General features: G+C 42.5%; 1 protein-coding gene across 2 annotated transcripts in view; it reads left to right on the top strand.

The window, feature by feature from the left end:
- Positions 1-23,229, top strand: part of CAMKK1 (calcium/calmodulin dependent protein kinase kinase 1) — a 141,059-nt gene that overhangs the window by 55,716 nt on the left and 62,114 nt on the right. For both annotated transcript variants that reach the window (XM_034420904.3, XM_034420905.3), the window contains exon 2: positions 7,559-8,127. In XM_034420904.3, coding sequence (XP_034276795.1) covers positions 7,672-8,127 — 456 coding nt within the window. In that variant the 5' untranslated portion in view covers positions 7,559-7,671. The remainder of the gene's footprint in view (positions 1-7,558; positions 8,128-23,229) is intronic.

Below are 23,229 nucleotides of genomic sequence, written 5' to 3' on the forward strand. Positions count from 1 at the left end.
GCCCAGTTCGGCCGAGCCGGTAGCAGTGATAATATGACGTCACCGAACTGGTTCTCTTTTTCCAGTGATCGCGTGCAAAGCGCGTCCACGAAGAGAACCTGGTGGCGCGGCAGACTAAAGCACTGTTATTAACATAAGCTGCCTGCAATTACTGCAGGTTCAAATCTCCCCAGGCTCAAGGTTGACTCAGCCTTCCATCCTTTCAAAGATAGGTAAAATGAGGACCCAGATTGTGGGGGCAATAAGCGGACTTGGTATAAAATATACAAAAGTATGAAGGCTATTGCTTAACACATTATAAGCCGCCCTGAGTCTCCGGAGAAGGGCGGCATATAAATCAAATTAAAAAAAAAAACGGTAGTAAAGCCGGTTAGAACCCACCACTGGGTGGAATGCAATTCCAAAGGGTGGGCACTGCAACAGACAAGGAAGGGAAGACCGAATTTTGACATTGTTTCTGTTGGTACTCGTTGCCTGACTTCACTATTGGGAAAATGGCCTAACGACCTAACCAGTAGCTTTTTTGTGGAATTCCACCCCCCCCCCCCCGCAGATGCACATTTTCACATTTAATAACATACCTTGGAAAGATTAGCACTGCCTAATGGAGCAGCAGTGATATTTAAATTAAAACAAATAAATAAATAAATTTATGGCTCATTCTGCTACAGTAGTAGCTGATTTCTGATGCTGTGGGCTTCACTTTGGAAAGGTATTTTAATGGCGCAAACTTGGAGACAAAGATCACACTGTTCTGACCAAGAGCTTCCCAAGTGCATGAAGCGGACTCCTTGTCCCGACAAAAATCCCTTTTTATTAAGTTACTGTGAATTCTTCTCATTCACATCCAGCAAAGTCTTTCAAGGGAGAATTTACAGTCACAGACTTTATCTGGTTTGGAGAGCTGCCAGGCCGATATCTTCAAAAGTTGGCAAGGAGTCTCAGAGAGCAGGGGTGGGTTCTAAAATTTTTACTACTGGTTCTGTGGGCGTGGCTTATTTTGTGGGCGTGGCTTGATGGTCATGTGACAATTCTTTAGGATTTAGCAGAGCTACTGGTCTACCAGGCTTTTAACTGCTTGCAGAGCTGTACCGGTCTACCCATTTGTTCTTGGAGCGTTCCGGTCTACCCATTTATTTTTCAAGTGCACTGGTCTACCATCACACTGTCTTTTAACACTGATTATTATTATTATTATTATTATTATTATTATTATTATTATTATTATTATTGATTTTTATCATAAGTTTATTTTGGGACAACTCAAGGCAGCATTCAGATCTAATGTTCCGACTTTTAATTTTCCTCATAACAAGAATCCTGTACTGTGGCTTGGTGGCAGCCTTTTGAGTAGTCTACAAAGAAGCATCAACCATGAGTAGTAACAGTACCTTTACCATAAGGTTAAAGTAAAAGAATGATGTGAGAGTTGACCAGGCTGACCCCAAGGAAGGGGGTCAAATGCATCATCAGTCATGAGTCTCTTCACGCCAGGGGTGGGTTCTAAAATTTTTTACTACTGGTTCTGTGGGCGTGGCTTATTTTGTGGATGTGGTTTGATGGTCATGTGACAGTTCTGTAGGATTTAGCAGAGGTACTAATCTACCAGGCTTTTAACTGCTTGCAGAGCTGTACTGGTCTACCCATTTGTTCTTGGAACATTCTGGTCTACCCATTTATTTTTCAAGCGCACTGGTCTACCATTTGTTTTTCAAGCGCACTGGTCTACCCATTTGTTTTTCGAGGCACCGGTCTACCCAATTGTTTTTTGAGCGCACTGGTCTACCACCACACTGCCTTTTAACACTGATCAGCTGTAGGGCGGCCCTTTGAAGCCTCGTGGCAAGAGTTTAAACAGTTTTTTTCCTTCTAGCCGATCAGCTGGGACTCGGGAGGCAGCGAATACATTGGGGGCGGGGCCAAATAAAAGGTAAGAATAACGCGGGGATGGGTGGGAGGGCCCAGCTCCCAAACAAAGAGAACCAGTTCGGTGACGTCATATCGTCACCGCTACCAGCTCGGCCGAACCGGGAGGAACCCACCACTGTCAGAGAGTCACAAACCAATTAAGTGAACTAATTGTCTCCTGCAAACTCCACTCCCCTTTCACTCCTCTTTTATTCCCTCTGGGAGGGGGCATTCATCGTCCACCTGTGGTCTTACTCCCAAGTCGACCCTTGTTCTTTAGCTGTTCCCTTCATCTGGCAACTCTGCGCATGCGCACACTGGGAACAGGCTCCAGCTGTTCATCTGCCTCACTAATGTCTGACTCCGAAGGCAACTGATAATTGGCATACAGCCCTGGCCCCCTCTCTGCCTCCGACACAGATCCCTCATCAGAGCCTTCCCCAGACTCCAGGACAGGCCCATGTTCCTCCCCAACCTCCTCACTGTCCGAATCTGCTGCCAGCTCCGCTGGCCAATGGCAGGCCACAACACACACAACAAAAATTTCAAAAGCATCATTATTTGTTTGCAAATAATCTCCATCATTATACTCTGTCTAATGGTATGTGGGAATGGCCTCAGGAGATGGAATAGGGGGAAGAGATGGTACCAAGGGTACCATCAGATAAGAGACGGCATAGCCTGTAGCTGGGTATTGGGTGGGGCAAGAGGCTTAGAGGCAAGAGGCTCCTTAGTTTCTTTGAGCTGTAAAGGAGAGGGGAGGAATATGTACTTTCAGACTTGCAAGATTCTGTTAATGTAGCTGTACAATAAAGTAGAAATGGCTCATCTTGTTATGTTTCTTGTCTGGTCTGTTTGGAAAGGAGACATAGAATTAAGAGAGGCTACCCTAAAAGTAAATAAACAAATCACATTCATACAAACCACACCCTCCTATGTGTTATAATCTTATTGATGCAGATATATATGTAAATTGCAGGAGAATATTATTACCTCAAAAAAAATCTTCTGTCCTTTTTTTTTTAAAGAACTGTTGCATTTTAGTTTGCTGAGGGCAAGCAGATATAATTATAGCAATTAAGTAATTAGAATTTGTAACTTGCTTTAGTTGGTGCAGTAAAATAGTGGCTGACACAAACTGCATCCACAAAATATCAAGGTTTCCAATGCTAAGATGTGAAACAAGTAAAATATGTGGAATCTGCAACAGAATATTAATGTTCTTCCAATTAGTCTGGAACATGTTCCTTTTAACAGTGTTTCCAGTTACAGGATACAGCAGAAGTGCAAGTAGTTCCTTAACACAAGACCACAACTGAAACTAGAACATCCATTGCTAAAAGAGATGGTCCTTAAGTGAACCATGTCTAATTTTATAACTTTTTTTTGTTATGGTCATTAAGCAGATCAGATGGTCATTAAGTCAATCCAGCTTTGCCTACTGACTTTACTTGGGAAACCGGCTGGGAAGGTTGCAGATGGGGTTCATGTGACCTCAGGATGCTGCAACTATCATACATACATGTTGTAGGGTTTTTTCCAGCATTGTTGTAACTTCGAATGGTCATTAAACAAGTGATTGTACATCAAGGATTGCCTGTAGGCCGCATTTAGTGCCCAATATCCAGATTTGAAATGTTGACATCATGGATACATTCATGAAATAGCTGCTGGTGAAAGGAAGTTGCCTGTTCCAAAAATGGTTTCCATAGAGGGCATGACAGAATAATAGAAAAACAGAGTTTGAAGGGACCTTGGAGATCTTCTAGTCCAACCCCAACTGAAGCAGGAAACCCTATATCATTTCAAACATATTGTCCAATCTCTTCTTAAAAACCTCCAGTGTTGGGAGTACCCACAACTTCTTGGAGGCAAGTCATTCCACTGATTAATCGTTCGGTTAGGAAATTTCTCCTTAGATCTAGTTGGATCTCTCCTTGATTAGTTTCCATCCATTGCTTCTTGTCTTGCCTTCTGGTGCTTTGGAGAATAGGTTGACCCTCTCTTCTTTGTGGCAGCCCCTTATCAGGAGTGTCAAACTGGCAGCCTGTGGGCCAGATGCATCATGCGCAGGCCACACCCATCCCAGGTCCATGAAGGGAAAAAACATCGCAAAACATCATGTGAAGGAAGCCTGACACCACAAGTTTGACACCTGTGCCTTAGATATTGGAACACTGCTATCACTGCTATTACCATTAACATGACATCAGAAGTTGACAAACTGTTCTCTCTTGTACCTCTGTGCTATCCTTAGACATGGCTTAAACTATTTTTGCAAATGAAGGTGATGATTTGCAGCAACCCAGCTGTTGTGTTGCCTTGTCCTATGACAGTACTGGCTTCCTCTCCTGCTTTATAGGAGATTAGAAAGTTTCCATTCCCACTTGTGTAGAGAATTGTATTGGTTTTTTTCCCCCCTAGGGAAATAGAGAGCTTGCTAGAGATGCTGTTTTAATCTTCCATCTCATTAGGCCACTTACTACAAAGTGTGAACCAATAATTTCACTCTTATTCATCTGTTCTTCATTTTTGTTTGTGCCTTCTGTTTTCAGCAGCTACCCTGGTTTTCTGCGTAACATCTCATCCTACTTAAAGAAGCATTTTCGAATGGTGCCATTTCAATTCCACATGAATAGGCTACCAGCTACCTGAGTTTGTTGTTGACTTGGTAGGAAACACCTCCTCCCTCCCCAAAAAAACAAAAAACCCCACACATTTTAGCCCACACACATCTTGCATATAGTTCAGCCTTAGCTATTTTTTCTGCAGAGTTTCAGCAGACCAGCACTGGAACATTTGTTGTATCAGGGGCCACCATCCTCTCTGTCCAGAATGAAAGACCAGCCATAGAATGGCCTAGGACAGGGGTCTGCAACCTTAAACACTCAAAGAGCCATTTGGACCCGTTTCCCACAGAAAAGAAAACACCGGGAGCCACAAAACCCTTCCTGTGCCTGACTATTTCTTGAGCGGCCACAAAACTAGCATATGTAGTTGAATTAAACGTTCTGTTTTCTTCTGAAACTTTTCTTTTCTTGGATTTATCCACGGTTGGCCTACCAGGGGTTGAAAAGCTCAATAAATCATGTGCTGGCAGGTGTCGCACATTGGAGTTGTGATGCATATTTTGAGTGACGGAGCTGCAGCAGAGGGGTGAAAGATCCACATGCGGCTCCAGAGCCGCAGGTTGCAGACCCCTGGCCTAGGAGGAGCCACGGTGGTGCAGTGGTTAGAGTACAGTACTGCAGGTTACTTCTGCTGATCACTGACTGCCAGCAGTTTGGCAGATCGAATCTCACCAGGCTCAAGGTTGACTCAGCTTTCCATCCTTCCAAGGTCGGTAAAAATGAGGACCCAGATTGTTGGGGGCAATAGGCTGACTCTGTAAACCGCTTAGAGAAGGCTGTAAAGCACTGTGAAGCGGTATATAAGCCTAAGTGCTATTGCTATTGCTAGGATGCAGGACAAGATAGTGCCTCATCCCAGTTCTTGTAACTCTTACTTTGACATGTTCAGGTGGGTAAGATTGGGAGGCTGTAACTGTTTAGACCAGCCCCAGTGCCTGCAATTGCTACATGAAAGGAGGGCTCCTTCGTCCTCTCTCAGCTTAGTTGTTTTCTTGCACTTTTGCTGAACAATGGTCAGCCCTGATGATGTTAGCTAGTTTGGTAATGAGACGTCTGCAAGAAAACAACCAAGCTCAGAGAGCACCAAGGACCCCTCATTTCAACCCTGAGCTACAAATATTCTCCATTATTGGAATACGAAACCACGCACTTCATTTCAACTGCTGATAGAACAGTTCCTGGCAAGGTGCCTATGAAGAAGAAGGGAAGATGGGAACGATGCAGCTAATTCCTGAGGCATAGCCAGTGATTTGGTATTTACAAAGAGAAGAAATACGGTCACTCATGCCCTCATCACTTCCCTCCTGGACTACTGCAATGCTCTCTACATCGGGCTCCCCTTGAGGAGCAACCAGAGGCTCCAGCTGGTGCAGAGTGCGACCGCGCGGGTGGTTATGGGAGCGACGTGGCGCTCCCATGTGACCCCCCTCCTGCGCGAGCTGCACTGGCTCCCGGTGGTCTTCCGGGTGCGCTTCAAGGTTTTGTTTACCACCTTTAGAGCGCTCCATGGCCTAGGACTGGGGTATCTACGAGACCGCCTTCTGCCACCAGTAGCCTCTCACCGACCAGTACGCTCCCACAGAGAGGGGCTTCTTAGGGTGCCGTCGGTCAAACAGTGTTGACTGGCGGCCCCCAGGGGAAGAGCCTTCTCTGTGGGAGCACCTGCCATCTGGAACGAGCTCCCCCCGGAGATACGGAGGATTACAGACGTGCGCTTTCCGCCGTGCCCTCAAAACATTCCTATTCCAGCAGGCCGGCCTGGCCTAACCTCTTTTTTAAACTGTTTTTAAATTTTTTAAATTTTAAATTTGTCTTATAAATTTGAGGTGTTTTAAATTTTGTTTTCTGGGCCAAATTATTTAATTGTATTTTAATGGTTTTTTAACATTTGTATTATATGTATTTTATCTTTTGGCTGTTCACCGCCCTGAGTCCTTCGGGAGTAGGGCAGTATACAAATTTAATTTAATAATAATAATAATAATAATAATAATAATAATAATAATAATAATAATAATAATAATAATAATAATAGAGGAAACAGTCTTCTGCCCTTGAAAAACTTCTCTTTCTTAAAAACCATTTCAGGTGAAGAGCCTTAGCCCTTAAAGCAAACCAATTCATTCACCTCCCACCAATTGTCATTTTAAGGACCCCTTTTCAAAGCCACTTGCCTCCTTACTTACTTGCTGCTAAAGGTTAACTCAACCTGTATGTGTTCTATTCAGAGGTGGTTTTTTTTCTTTCCAGCATTTCTATGGTTTCATACAGCTTTGAAAAGCTATCTTTTCTCCTTCTGGCAAAATATGTCCTCAGCAACCGCATTAACTGAACAGATGATTGTACCTGAATCTTAGCATCTGCAGTATGTAAAATGGTTGTACAGCGTCTGGTGCCTTAACGATTTGTGCGGGCAGGCAACCAAGTTGATTATGGGGATAACACGGCTGCTGTAGTAAAAAAGCTACAGCTTTTTAAGATACCCCAAAGAGCAGACTTTTCTGTCCCATTCTGGGAGTCCTCCAAATGGTGTGGTCCTCAACTTATTGCTGAGAATCTTGGGGTTCCAGTTCATACCAGAGGTGGTATTCAGCAGCTTCTGACCAGTTCTGGAGAACCGGTAGTGGAAATTTTGAGTACTTCAGAGAACCGGTGAATACCACTTCTGACTGGTCCTGCCCCCATCTATCCTCTGCCTCCCGAATCCCAGCTACCGGTTTTCCAGAACTGTTCAGAACCTGCTGAATACCACCTCTGCAGGTTATAACATCCCTCAAGATGGTTGGGGGTGAGGGATTGAAAATGAAGAAGTGTAATATACTGTTACAGCAGTGGACTACTTAGCCTCCTCCAAATGTTTGGGATTTCAGCTCCCCCATGAATTTTAGACAGAATAACTGGAGACAAACTTTTATGAAAGTTGTGGACAAAAATATCTGGAAGGCACCAATTTGCTATCCCTGCTATCCTGGCTTTTAAAGTAATGGCTTTCTCTTTGCTTCCTCTGTTCTTTATTACAGTTCTTTCCAGAAATCCATGTGGCCAAGATCCCCACCTTGGACTCTTCAGAAGAACTTTTCAGTCCTGATGGCTTATACTATTATCTAATAACATAAAAAGCCAGGATTTGACTATGGGTGATTCTACAGCTGAGATTGTTGGCCAAGCCACAGACATGGATTGCAAAGAGGCTCAGATGGAGCTTGCCGAGAGAGTAGCTGCCATCAGTGTAACTGTTGGTCCCAATGGAATTAAACCAAACAGCCAGGAAGCAATAGAAGAAAGTGTTGTTCTGTTATCTAACTGCACAGCTGAAAACAACCAAAGGAATGGGGTCAGTGTTGATTCAGGCACCTCCGAAGAACTGGATGACACCAATGAGTTGCATGAACCAAAGAAGCTCTCCAAAAGGCCCATTTTGACTGGCAGGAAGTATTCCCTTCAAGAAAAGACTACTGGGAATTACTTGAGTTCCTCTGACCTTCCGGACTTTGGTCCATATGCCACGGGACCCTCCACGCATATTTCACCAAGGACAGGGAGGAGGCCGACAATAGAATCCCACCGAGTCTCCATCTCAGATGCTGCGGTAAGTTTGCTCTTTGTGACCCACTCTGATGGCTACCTATTATGTCCACTGGGAACGTCTATGGCAGGGGTGTCAAACTCAATTTCATTGAGGGCCACATCAGGGTTGTGTTTGATCTCAGGGAGCCAGGGTGGGCATGGCCACGGTGGGTGTGGCCAGCTTGACATCACTCGTGTCGGGGGGGGCATGTGGCTGGCCAAGCTCTCTGCCTGCAAAAAATGGGCTCCTGATCTCCATTTTTGGCTGCAACGGCCTCCTGCAACCCTCTGCCAGCGAAAATGGCGGCCCTCCCGAGCTCCATTTTTGCTGGAAGAGGCACCGTGGGTCAGATCTAAGCCCCCTGTGGGCCGGATGTGGGCCATGGGCCTTGAGTTTGACACCCCTGATGTATGGAGATTCTCAGTCATCCAGGTCATGGTTGTCCCAAAGGAGCTTTTTCAAAAGGCAACTGGACTTTTGTTATTCTTTGAAGATGTTTTGCTTCTCATCCAAGAAGCTTCTTCAGTTCTGACTGGAGAAGCTTCTTGGATGAGAACCAAAATGTCTTCAAGAGAAAAGGCAAAGATAGTCCAGCTACCTTTTGAAAAAAGCACCTTTGGGATATGTCCGTTGGGAATGACTTCAGTTCAGCAATGCAAAACGGTCGCCCCAGCCTATTCCTAATCATTAATGCAAGAGTTCCTCCCAGTTACCAGTGTATCCGAATCATAATTTTACCGCCTGCCCCTTCCGTTTCTTTCTACCATCATTTTTGGGTGCATCTGCTTTGGCACATATCTACGGAAGTTTTCTCTGCGGTGGTAGCTTGCTGATTATTATTTTATTGGCTGACGTGTGTAGCGTTTCCCAGGGGACTCATATAAGACAGGAAAGTAAGCAATTTAAAATTTTAATGCAGGCAAAGAATGTGTAGTTGCTATGCTATTGGTAACTGCTAAAATCCACATAACTCTCTCACTGGCTGATGTATTGTGGCATCAACTTTCATTAAGTCAAGTCTCCTTTGTCTGTTGCTTTTAGTTGGCAGATATATTTATATTTGTGTCCCAGAAGAAAAGTATTTTAATATAAATTGTCAGGGCAAAATGACCATGAAATACAAGAGGCTGATAGTCAGGCCTGTGACGTCCCTTTCCAAATATACGCTAGTTGTGGATTGACTAATTCCTTTGTAATAATAGTAGCTGTTTTTATATTGCTTTGTAAATTTATCAGCAAGGGAAAACCCAGTTGTTTAAGACATACTTTGATGAAAGCCAATGAAATTTAGTAAATTAAAAAGGGATCCCTGATTTTAGGGGGGACCAGAAATTTACAATTTTGAAAATATGCAGTGGGAAGCTTAGGATTCAGTGCTTCCTTCTTGATTCAGCCATTAGGTATCTCCACACAGAGCTGTTGTAAAGACAAGCTACTCTATCTTCCCTTTAGAACAAGGGTGTAAAACTCAATTTCATTGAGGGCTACATCAGGGTTGTGTTTGACCTTGGGGGGCCAGGGTGGGTGTGGCCAGCTTGATGTCACTCATGTCGGGGGCACCTGTGGCAGCCTGAGTGAAAATGGGCTCCCAAGCTCAGTTTTTAGCTGCAACGGCCTCCTGCAACCCTCTGCCAGCAAAAACGGAGCTTGGGAGGGCTGCAGGCGATCCTCCCAAACTCAATTTTTGCTGGCAGAGGCACTGCCGGTCATTCCTTTGCTGGTTCCAGGTCAGCCCTGTGGGCCAGATCTAAGCACCCTGCGGGCCAGATCCGGCCCCCGGGTCTTGAGTTTGACACCCCTGCTTTAGAATAATTACATTAGTAAATTCCTTTGCCCTATATTTCTAACTGAACCTGTGGTTATCGTCTTTTGCAAGTATCATCATCTTTTCCTTTGATCTCTTCCTGTGTTTGCTTCTATTTTTCAAACATTATCAAAGGTCCCTGAGAAGGCCAAAGAATGAGCCTCTTTAAGGACACCAGAAGACATTGTTTTTGTGACTTGCCACATTTCTTTTTTAAACAGAAAGCTGTCTCTAGAAGTGGAGTTTGGTGTGACATTGATGGAGACTGACAGCAAAATGACTGACTTTGTCTCTAAGACAGAGCTATTTATTCTGGGTTTCTAGGCCTGCCCTTCCTGCCCTTTTGCTTTCATCTTTAATTCATCTTTTCCATAACTACTGACTGCACACTTAATATAGATGTGGCATGTTTTATTTTCAGTACTTACAGGCAGTCCTCAACTTATGACTGTAAATGGAGCCCATACTTTCCAATTTAAGTCATGATGGTCGTAAATCAAGGCGCCTACATGACCCAATTTTATGACCTTTTTTGTGGCAGTTGTTAAGCTAACGTCACAGTTGTTAAGTGAATGCAGCAGTTATTAAGAGACCCCTGTAATCATTAAATGAATCAATATATTTCTGTGGGCAATCTTAGCTAGGAACTGGCCAGAAAGGCTAGAAACTGGCAAAAGACATTGTAAATCATGGGTACATGACCGTTGTAAAGATGAGCCAGTTGCCAAGCACCTACCAGACCAGTCTTAAATCAAGGATTACCTGTATGGAGCACAAAGCATACATAGGTGTTTTATGTGTAAGACATTCTCTTTGTTTCTAATATTGATGTAGTCCACTCCAAACCCATACATAACTGGGGAGCAGGATCTTGAGGTCTATAAATTTCTTTTTAAAAGGTTTTCAGAAAAACCTATAGGGGAGAGATGAAACAGAATGCTGAATGGCAAGAAAGAGGGCTGGATGGGCAGGAATCTCCACATTGCAGTATTTATTTATTTTTTTGGCCACAGGCCCTAATTGTAAAACATTGCTGTACAGCAGGCTACTGTTAATTCTTTCCAGATGTGTTGGACTTCAGCTGACAAGTTTCCCAACAATAAAGTGCCATAGGGTGTCTTGAGTAGAGTACAGTACAGCACAGTAGAGTACAGTAGACTAGACTAGACTAAACTAGAGTAGACTAGACTAACAGAGTTGGAAGGGACCTTGGAGGTCTTCTAGTTCAACCCCCTGCTTAGGTAGGGAAACCCTACACCACTTCAGACAAATGGTTGTCCAACATCTTCTTAAAAACTTCCAGTGTTGGAGCATTCACAACTTCTGGAGGCAAGTTGTTCCACTGATTAATTGTTCTAACTGTCAGGAAATTTCTCCTTAGTTTTAAGTTGCTTCTCTCCTTGATTAGTTTCCACCCATTGCTTCTTGTCCTACCCTCAGGTGCTTCGGAGAATAGCTTGACTCCCTCTTCTTTATGGCAGCCCCTGAGATATTGGAACACTGCTATCATGTCTCCCTTAGTTCTTCTTTTCATTAAATTAGACATACCCAGTTCCTGCAACCGTTCTTCATATGTTTTAGCCTCCAGTCTCCTAATCATCTTTGTTACTCTTCTTTTCACTCTAGAGTCTCCACATCTTTTTTACATCATGGCGACCAAAACTAATGAGTAAAGATTGAGCACATCTGCTCTGATCAGGGAAAAAAGACACACACACAGGCACCATATAAATACCACACACAGAATAGCTCAAAGCACACACTTCTGCTAGAGATGTCTATGGAGATTCTCAGTCATCCAGATCATGGTTGTCCCAAAGTTGCTTTTTTTCCAAGAGGCAACTGGACTTTCTGGTTTTTCTTTGAAGACGTTTCACTTCTCATCCAAGAAGTTTCTTCAGCTCTGACTAGATGATGGAGAATGGAAGGATTTATATTCCTTACAGACAGCTGGTCATTTGCATTCTTTTAGCAAGTCATTAAAGTCACCTGGAGGTTTATCTATGTCATCAGGGTCATCTGAGTGGTGCAAATAGGTGTGGAGCCTTCTTGGAACTGTTGAAAGGACTGTGTTGTGGATTGGAGATAGATGACATTGTATCCCTCCCCCTCTATTGAGAGAGGGCTGTTCAGTTTTGACACAGATGGCCTATTTAGCCCCCTCTTTCAACCCAGCGATCCTCTCTGTCCAAAATATGGAAAAAAGCACCTTTGGGACTCTGCTAGAGAGAGGTTCTCTAAGGATGGGCTCCAGAATGAGTCCAAAGCTCAGAAGACAAAATCTCTGGTCCTGGTGACTGACCCAGATTGGATCCTATAGCACCGTGATGGCGAACCTATGGCCCTCTCTGCAGGCACTCTAGCTGTCACATCACCCCAGCTCCACTGCGCACGCGCTCGCACCTCCCACCAGCCAGCTGCTCTTCAGGTCTCTGCTGTGCATGCGTGGGGGGTGGGACGCATGGGGGACGTGCATGCATGCATGGGGGGGCACATGCATGGGGGGGGTGCAGTTTGGTGCAGGAGGCTTTCCAGCCCCAAAACGGGGCACCTTGTGCCCTGTTTTGGCTTCCAGGTTGGCTTCCATGCCCCGTTTTGGCTTCCAGGTTGGTGCAGGAGGCTTTCCAGAAAGCCTCCTGCACCAACCTGGAAGCCAAAACGGAGCGCGGGGGGGCACATGTGCAGGGGGGGCGCTCGCATTGCATTTTGGGGGTTCTGGCACACGTGTGTGCATTCGCACGAGCATGTGTGCGCTTTGAGCACTCAGCTCCAAAAAGGTTAACCATCACTGCTATAACATTATCCTGGGACATGTATATTCGCCATCCTTCATGAGGGAAAAATAACTTAAACATTTCCTTTATCCAAGAGTTGGCCTGTTTGCAATTCCTTAACTCTCCTGGCCCCCACTTAAATCATCAGAATCTTTGACAGGCATATTATGTATGTACAATACATTAAGTATGTATTGGAGATTGTCTGCTTTCCTGGACAAATTTTTTTCCAATCTTCCCAGAACCTTCAGATGCCTAAGAATGCCTTCAAAAGCAACACCTCCTAGTCATTTGTCATTGTCAGTTCCCAGAGGCAGTATATCCATACTGCTATGGTTACAATCATTATGCAACCTAATTTATTCATCTTGGCAAAAATCAAAATGAAATCGATCAATGCCACGCGCTGCCGGCTTCATCAGTTGAAGGTGAAGATGGATGACTGTTTCCCCGCTGCACGATGCAAACAAGGAACAGCAAAAGTGGGTGCCATTTGAAGCCTCTGCATACCCAGCCAGTGACACATTTTTTGGCAAGGAAGAGTTGACATATTTTCTGTGGTAGTAGAGCTAGAGAGCCAATTGCATCAGCTGAAAGTGGCTAGATTTTGATATGCTGTTTCTTGTGATTTAACTCTCCTTTTCAAAGCTGCCAGAAGAAAAAGTAAAACATTGGGATGAGAGGTTGGAATCAGAGGATGGGATGATTTTCTTTTTTTAAAGAAATGTTTATTAGGAGAGTTTACATAGGCTTAAAAATTCACATAAAACAAAAAGTATTAGAAGAAAGAAAATATACAGGAGTTTCAAAAGTGAAAGATAACAAGAGAAAGAAAAAACAAAGTCTAAAGCAGCAACTTCAAGCTTTCTTTGCAGCACTTCCTTACACAGTAATTACCATCTCCATCCTCCCGAACTGCATACTATGGTTTCCTTCTTCCCATAAACCAATCCTTTTAATCAATAAGTCCCAAAATCACCAATTCATTTTATCAGTTTTCAGCAAAAACTCCATATAGGATTTCCAGTATTTTATAAAAGTAATTGTAGTTCCCTCCTTTATCAAACAAGTCAAGCAAGCAGTGTTCCAATATCTGAGGGGCTGCCACAAAGAAGAGTGGGGAGTCAACCTATTTTCCAAAGCACCAGAAGGAAAGACAAGAAGCAATGGGTGGAAACTAATCAAGGAGAGAAGCAACCTAGAACTAAGGAGACATTTCCTGACAATGAGAACAATTGAACAGTGGAATGGCTTGCCTTCAAAAGTTGTGGATGCTCCATTACTGGAGGCTTTTAAGAAGACCCTGGACAGTCAATTGTCTAGAATGGTATAGGGCATCCTGCTTGAGCAGGGGATTGGACAAGAAGACCTCCAAGGTCCCTTCAACTCTGTTATTCTGTTATGTTAAGTCAATTTATGCAAACTCGGCCATCTTCACAGTCCATTCCTCCATTGTAGATATTTTGTATTCTTCCTTCTCTATGCATAGAATACTCCCACTACAGTTGCTTTATATAAAAGCAGATGTCCATAAATCATAATAAAAACAGGTCCAGTTTCTTCTGAATATTTTTTAAAACTCTGCATCAGTATATGTACAATATTTGTGTCTAATATCATTTTGCTCTTTCACAAGGCCACCATGCACAACAAAACATCCCTTGATATTTTTCATATTTCCAAAATAATTAGAAATACCTTTATACATTTTAGACAGTTTTTGTATACCAGCAGTGTGCATCGTGCTGTACAAATTCTCTTTTAAATTGTAGAACAATGTGAATTTCAAATTTTTAACTGCATTCTCTCTCATTGAACTATTTGAATATTTAGTCAAAGTTCGGGGCTCATTTTATCATACATTTTTAATTTGCTTTTCTTTCATTTCAAATCTTAGAAAAAGTTTACACATTTTGACAATCACAAAATCGTTTGTACATCATTTCATTTTCAAATTCTGTTTTATCATATTCTGTTCCTGGTAAAGTTTATCTATCCTGAGTCCTTCTCTTAATTGTGCATATGAAAATCATTGAAATACAAACTCCTCTGCAGTCAATTACTCTCTTGCTTTCATCTTAAGCTCTCCATTTTCCTCTAAGCAAGTCTTTATATGTCAACCATTTTTCTTTGCCCTTTATTTCTTTTCTGTAAAATACTTCTTGGGCTGAGGCCAACAAAAGTATTTCATTTATTTATTTAAAACATTTATATAGCCACTCATATCGAACTCTGAGCAGCTCCCAATCAAATAAATTTTTAGGCATAGCCTGGGTTTGGTCTGTAATGTGTCAATCCTGATATAATGATTTTTAAAAATCATTTAAAATCTCCATTTACTTTAACTGGTTACCATAAGTAACCATGCTATGTAGATCACGTACTTCAAGTTGCTTCTTCGATTTCTTCAAGTTGCCTTGAGGCCTCACTTTTTCCTCCAAAGAGCCATGTAACATCAGCCTCCATTGTGCAGTTGAAAGTGTGATGAACTGCTGGATTTATATGTCACTTGTCCCCTCTCAAGTCTACATGGCAAGCCAGATAGGTTCTTAAGAACTACCTTCTGATCTTGGAGTGAGTCCAGCCAGCCAGCTTCTCACTGGATCCTCCTAATCAGGAATTAGTACAAGATTGTTTTTTCTCAGATTCCTTTTGTGGTAAGCTGCTGAACTGTGGGGTATAGCTCCTCTGCAGTTATGCTGAAACCCTGGGACTGCATTACCCTCTCAATGAGGGGATTAGATTCTCCTGGATAGGGAAGAGAGAAGGAATTACAGTATCATCTTGTTTGAGTTGACAGATGTTTATAAACCCTGCAGTATGTTCTTCGATCCACTGTTGTTTCTGCCTCCTAGTGTAGCATCTTGTATTACTGTAGTGTTACTTTTCCTCTGCTTATCATCTTCTTTCATTTTAATTATTGGTGGCTTTCCCAACAGTTCTCTTCTGACCTCTGGCTTGTTTCAAACTATTGCTCCAGATCTAGCCTTGATCTCAGATTCTGTTTGTATGCCATCTGGCTCCATTCCTGTGTTCTGTCAAGCATCCAACAATCCTTGGTTCAGTCTACAGTAGGGGCCTCCAACCTTGGCAACTTTAAGACTTGTGGACTTCAACTCCCAGAATTCTTCAGCCAGCTTCTGGGAGTTGAAGTCCACAAGTCCTAAAGTTGCCAAGGTTGGAGACCCCTGGTCTATAGATTAGCTTCTGCATTACATAGGGCTGCAGCTCTTTAGTTCCTTCTCTCCATTGTGAATGGCTTTATCAGAGGAACAGGCTTTCTTTCCCTCCTGATAACCATACTCCATTGACTTTTATTAGCTGGTTGACAAAGCATCTGTAAAAAAACAAAAACCTCATGTTAAGCAAGTATTACCACGTCAACTCAGCAGAAATGGAACAAGTTTGGTAACTGGGAGCTGTGTTAGCAACCATAAGCAGAACCATTTGGGCCTGATTTGGCCTTGAGTTGCCTGCTTTTCCTTTAGAGCAGGGGTCCCCAACCATGGACTGGCACTAGGCCATGGCATGCCAGAAACTGGGCTGCATAAATTTATTTATTTATTTATTTATTTATTTATTTATTATATTTCTATACCGCCTTTCTCCCGTAGGGCTCAAGGCGGTGTACAGTCAAGAAAAATATGGACACACAAACATCATAAAATTGCTAATTAAAATTGTTACTTAGTTTGGTCAATTAAATAAAACCCAGAATTAGATAACATTTAAAAATCATTCGCATGTTTGTATGTTTAGCCCTGCCTGTTGGAACATCAGGGTCTTGAGGGCACGGCGGAAAGCACGGAGATCAGGGATATTCCGTATCTCCGGGGGCAGTTCATTCCAAAGGGTTGGAGCCCCCACAGAGAAGGCCCTCCCCCTGGGAGTCGCCAGTCGACATAATTTGACTGACGGTACCCTGAGTAGTCCCTCCCTGTGAGAACGAACTGGTCGTGAAATAATAAGTGAAGCGCCATCCATGGGATGCAGGCAGCATGCGAAACCACGCCTCCTCCGGTCCGCAGAAAAACCTCTCTCCATCGAACCAGTCCCTGGTGTCCAAAAAGTTGGGGGGCACTGCTTTAGAGCAGGAGAACTATGGCCCTTTTATGACTTTAGGGACTTCAACTCCCAGAATTCCTGAACCAGCCATGCTAGCTCAGGAATTCTGGAAGTTGAAGTCCACAAGTCATAAAGGGGCCATAGTTCCCTACCTCTGCTTTAGAGGCTCAAAAATGTTTCTGTGTTTTGTTTTTTTAAAAAAACATGCCTGAAATTAGGAACCAGTTCCAGGGAACATCAAAGTTCCAGATCCCTTCTGTGCTTACAATACTTACAACCATTCTCATAGGTGGCCAGAGAGTGGATTGCAGCAGCTGCTTTAATAAGGATGCTAGAGGGTCAATAGAAATACAAACTGGTCTTCTAAAGATGTTGATTTTTCCTTTTCCTTTAGACATTATCTTGGTTTCTTTTGGATGCCATTTGAATGTTCTCTCCCAGAACCTTACAGCCACATTTTAGTTCCCTGTGACATGTATCCATACTGTACATATGACTTGCACATTACAATATGACTTGCACATATAATACAAAGAAATAATCCTACTTTATTTTACATTGTGGATAACATTTTGTATGAATAGCTTGGCCATAATAAATATCATCCATGGTCTTAGTCTCACAGAAGAGCATTCTGAAATCGAATGAATCAGGAGGAATTTTGATTAATTGTCTCACTACACTTCAATTCTTCGTATTGCAACACCATCAACCTAATACCAGCATGTTCAATAAAAGGGCAGTTGGGTCTATTGCGTTCACTGCCAGCCATTGTTGCAACTGCTAAATACATCAAAGAATAGAACTTTAGCCCAAACTGGCAAATGTTATTGTCAATTCAACTCCAGATCTTTAGATTGCAACATAATAAAGACATAATAAGGACAGGTGCTGACCAATGAGAACGTTCAGTCTAGACCTGTTTTATTCTTACCTTAAGCCATAACTATCTTTCTTCTGTTTATGTGTATCAGTCCCTGAACATTATAATGTCAGGGCTTGGTTGGTAGCAATTTTCAATGTTATCTTGTCGCCACACTTTGCGCAAACATTCTGGTTGATAAAAAGATAGGAAACAGGAAAGATTCAGAGATGAACGAGAACATAAAGTTCATGTTGGAAAGTCCCACAGTTGGTCATAAAACATGACTTTAAGAGGTGGCTGTGAGGATGGAAATCTCTGTTTTGCTCAAGCCTTTGCCATGGTAACCCAAGGCATGCCAGACTACTATATTTTTCTCTTCAGTCAACATTATCTGAATAGGCAATATTGTTACATGATGATAATGATGATGGTGATGATAATGATGGTGGTGGTGGTGGTGGTGGTGATGATGATGATAATGATAATGATGAGCCTGCTGACTTATTTAGATTTTTTTCCAGGCATTTCTCTATAGATTCCCATTTATTTGGAGATAAAATCTATATATATAAAAGCAAAATCCACTCACTAATCACAAAATCTCCAGAACACTAAAGCCTACAAACTTGAAATTTGGCACGTACATTCCTCTTGGCTTCTAGGTGCTCGCTAAGAAAGGATTTTTTGAAATGACCTTCAGATCATTAATATATCATATACAGTATATTCACATGTCTGATGCTAAGAAGTTAGATGTTCTACTCACCCTCCCCACCTGAAAAGTTCCAACTGCCAGTTGCCTCACATTCCGTTACCTCAGTTCAAACTGGCAGACGTTCCACTCCTTCATTCAGGAGTGGTCTGGGGTTCCTTACATTACTAAACATCGGTACCTCCCCAAAATGTCTACGCCTTCCACCTATGGAACTGCTTCCGAACTCAAGGTGGTGGGGGAGATATTCCCTTATGAGTTTCAATCACCGACCACCACTGAGCCAACCGATTGTGAACCGAATTTCTCCTGCATAGTGTCCCAGTCCCAAATCACTTCTTACATTGACCTCCTCAGTTCAGACGAATCTGTTCCTTCTACTGTAACACCAGTTAAAGGGAATAGAGGGGAAAAACGCAGGAAAAGATTTACAGATGCTATTAGAGAAACACAAGTAAGGGAAGCTGCAAAAAAGTATTGTCAAAGTCATCCTGAAATCAATAGAGAGGCTGTAAAAAAAGTATGCATCTAATAACCCCTACGTTAATCAGGCATCTACAGCTAAATATGCCAACATTCAAAGTGCAGGGGCAGGTCTACCACAGGTTAGGGAGTATCATGGCGGGGCCTCAGCAGCAGCCTTCATTTCTCCAGATATATTTTGTTGGTAATGATGACAATGGGAGGGACATCCATTTTGGAATCTACCCAGGCATTACTCCAGTAATAAACCAATTACTTAAATTGGTTAGTTCAATTTATCATGTCCAGTCACATAGTTTTGTAGCGAAGCACGGGTATCCAGCTAGTAATTTATAAATGAGAAATGACAGCTATATATGTATCAAAAGTGAGGCTGGTTTTTTTTTTTTTTAACTCCACCTTTTTGGTTCATCTTTTAGTTGACTAGAAGATGTTCTGGCTGCTTATAGGATATTTTATTCTTTGGTTTTATTGTGATTCTTTTTCTTGGGCTCTTCTTCAGCCTCTTCTTTGTGGGAAAGCTGGGTAGGTTCCTCAATCAGGAGCTGCAGTCTTCTAGACTCCCCAGTTGTAGGGAAATGTTCAAAACGTGGTAGACCCTCCTCCCTTTCACATAGAAAGGAATGGTTTTCTAAAAAGTAGGTTTTCTCCAATTGAGACACTTCCTTCTCTAACAGTGTGGCCTGAGACATACACAGTGGTGGGATTCAAATAATTTAACAACCGGTTCTCTGTGCTAATGACCAGCTGGGTGGGCATGGCCATGGTGGTGTCGTCAGGGAGTGTGACACGCAGCACTCGGACTCCTGCACCCCCACACCCCGTTTTGGGCCTACTAGGCCTCCCTGCAGTCTCCTGAGAGTGAAATGGGCCATTTCACTCTCAAGGGGGGGGACTGGGGGGGGACTGTGCTGCACCCCCCTATGCCCCGTTTTGGGCCTGGTAAGCCTCCCTACACTTACCTGGGAGCCAAAATGGGGCGTGTGGGGACTCCTGGAAGGGGCAGGGTGGGGAGGGGACATCCAGCAATTTAACTTCGCCCGAACTGGCTCGAACCGGCTGAATCTCACCACTGGACATACAATATATGCTCTTCTCTGTTCACATTGTTTTGCATGCATATTTGCGCAGATAAAAAGTAGAGCTTTGTAGCACTGATTCAAAGGGGAAAAAATCTTCATGGTGTACAAACAAGTTCCCATAGGGCCAACTCTTTAAAGCAACTACAACCTGAGGAAAAGACACTGTTGCTTTAAGGAGCTATAGACAGGTTTTTTATGAACTCCCCCATACTGTATGCTCCAAAAACCAATTTTGTTTATGAAACTGTAGTGCTAAGCACTGTAATGCATAACGTAAGAGAAAACTGTTTGGGAACTTTCCTAGACAGAGGTGCATATAATATAAATATTATCTTTGCACAACAGTTTTGTTCAAAGTAATCTGTTTTGGGGACTCACAAAATACCCTGATATTTGGGGTCAGTGTTGACTCTTGGAGGCTACTGGAGTAGTTCTTCAGATCTTTGAAAATATTTGCCATTGTCTCCTTCCTAGAGCTGACAGACGGTGACTGGCCCATGGTCACATAGCTGGCTTTCTACCTAAGACAGGACTAGAACTCACAGTTTTTCTGTTTGTACCTAGTGCCTGAATCACTACTACAAATTGGCTCTCACTTTGAAATAATTAGGAATATCTAAATTGTAAGCAATCCATTTTAGCCAGAATCAAGTAATGGAAAAATCACTGACCAAGAGTCCCATTTTTAATTTGTCAAAAAGTGATCCAGTAAGGCTATTCCAAAAAATCAAGTTATAACTCTAACCTGTAGAGTGATGCTGTATTCTAACTTCCATTACTTCCAGCCAGCATCCTAAGTTCTCAGGTGTAATGAAATTTATTTTAGCATCTGGAAGATTATAGGTCTCTCACTATACTATACTACAATAAGTAGAGTTTCAGAGTTTAGACTATTTGTAATTTGTCTTAGTGACCTACAGGCATTTTCATCAACAACAAGAGAGGTTCCGTTTAATTGGCTGGTGGTGAAACTTTCTAACTGGAAAGCAAATGAGAAAGGCATTTCCTGCAAAGGATATAAGGCAAGGAAGAATGCCTTTTCTACAATAATGTACATTGTTCCAGATGAGTGTAATTTGAATTAAATTGAATTCAAATTGAATTTGAATTAAAAGGAAGTGTTCCTTTGAACCTTCTTTTCCAAAGAGCACATGGCTGTTTACTTGGAAATGAGTGCTATTTTATTTAAGGGGATATACTTCCTGATTAGTACGGGTAGTCCTCAATTTATGACTGTAATGAAGCCTGCCCATTACAGTCACAAGTCATGATGGTCATAAAGCAGGCCATCAACACGACGGACCTATTCTGTGATCTTTTTTGTGGCAGTCATTAAGCAAACACAGCAGTTGTTAAACCCGTGAGCTATGAGCCGTATTTGCTGAAAGCCAGAAGTAAATGAATATGTTTTCAGCAAAAACATTGTAAATTGTGGCCACATGACTATGGGACATTGCAAATGGCTGTAAATGTGGGCTGATTGCCAAGCACCCAAAATGCACTCACATGACAATGGGAGGAAGTATCCACACACCCATAATTTCAGAAGTAGGTTGTAAATACTTTTTGAGTGCTCCCTCCTAACTTCAAATGGTCACTAAGCGAACAGTTGTAAGTCAAGGACCACCCTGTACGTTGGCGGTTGCAATGTTAATTGCGGCTGTGATCAGATTGCTCGATACAGTCATAACGAGCTACCAAAATTTTCTTTACTTCTGTATCATCCATTATGAGTCATCATAACCCAAATTGTATTATTTGACACTAGACATACTTAGCGATATTGGCATTTGCCTAAGGCAGCAGAAAACTCTGGAAATGCTGTTTATGGAATGCTGTAATATTCTTGCCCCACTGCAGACTTCATGTACCTCTGTAAAATAAGACACGAGCACTCAGTTCCATGTGGAGAGAATTTCAACAACACTCCTAGAAAGGAGCAAAAATTAGCCAAAGAATTCATTTTCTCTTCAATAGAAATAGGAAAATGTTAAAACCCTGTTTCTCAATCTCAACAACTTTAAGGTATATGGATTTCAACTCCCAGAATTCATAGCTGATTGGGGAATTCTGGAAGTTGAAGTCCACACATCTTGAAGTTCCTGAGGTTGAGAAACAATCTATTAAAAGGTTTCTTCTTAGTGTTTATAAGTAGCTTTTTAGGGGGCAGGGAGGAGAGCAGGAAGGGTGATGATTATTTCCCGAGAATTCTGTTTCCGTATTTCAAAGGAACCCATTGTTCCTTCTGGTGTCATTCACATTTCATAGAATTATAATCCTATTTCACATTCACTGCAAGAGATTTAGTGCTAACAGCATAGAATCAAAGGTAAATAAAACCATGGAGTTGAAGGGCCTTTGGAGATCACCGACTGTAGCAGGGGTGGGTTCTACTTACCTTTACTATCGGTTCACAACGGGATCATGCGAAGCTTCTGCGCGTGCGCAGATCGCCGATGACGACATCCGGGGCAGTGGGTGGGGCCTGCTGGTGGTTTTACTACGGTTCTTATGAACCAATCCGAATTGGGGGCAACCCACCACTGGACTGTAGCTTTCTTGATCCTATAGGTGCATGAATCTAAAATTCTGAGCAATGACCGCAGTGTCATTCTGGCACTTGGTCCATACATCTGTAGAAAGTCTAGGTTGGAGGGAAATGATCTGGTCCAGCCTTTGGTTGCAGGTAGAATCAGAAATGTACAATACAATACAACTCCAATATCCCCAAAATTGGGTTATTCCAATGAGGGAGAGAATCTCACAGCCTCGTATCTGAGTTCTATTGTTGTTTTCCTAACGTATATGTGAAATAGCCCCGTTGTAATTTAAGAAATTGAGATCTAGCCTTAATCAAGTTCAGTTATCTTTTACTGTTTTTCTATGAAATTTGAGCTTTTTGTCTATTGTAAAAAGGGATAAAATGTTTTCCCTGTCTCTTGCCTTGCCGCCATTTTTCAATTGTTGCTTCAAATCCCCTTCCCCTTGGATAATAGTTTGATTAGTAGCATTGTTAAGTTTAATTCCAAAACCGTGGGTTATTAATGTTCAGTTCCTTCAATTGTTTATTCCCTTCCATATGCAAGGTATTTCAGACGTCGGTGTGTCACCTCCTGTGCTGGGGTAAAAATACTACAGAAAAAGAAATCTGACCCAGAGGAAGTTACTTGGAGGAAGTTACTTGGAGACATCCATATAATCTTCTCAGCAGCAGCAATAGAGAAGTGGTCAGACTGTCAGTCGGTCAATTAGGAAACAAAGACTCTTGAACTCATAGCTAGCGAAAATAAAAGGTAAAGGTAAAGGTTTCCCTCGCACATACGTACTAGTCGTTCCCG

This window comes from Pantherophis guttatus, chromosome 1 (assembly GCF_059756535.1).
Source record: "Pantherophis guttatus breed Tessera chromosome 1, ASM5975653v1, whole genome shotgun sequence".
Classification (NCBI taxonomy): Eukaryota; Metazoa; Chordata; class Lepidosauria; order Squamata; family Colubridae; genus Pantherophis; species Pantherophis guttatus.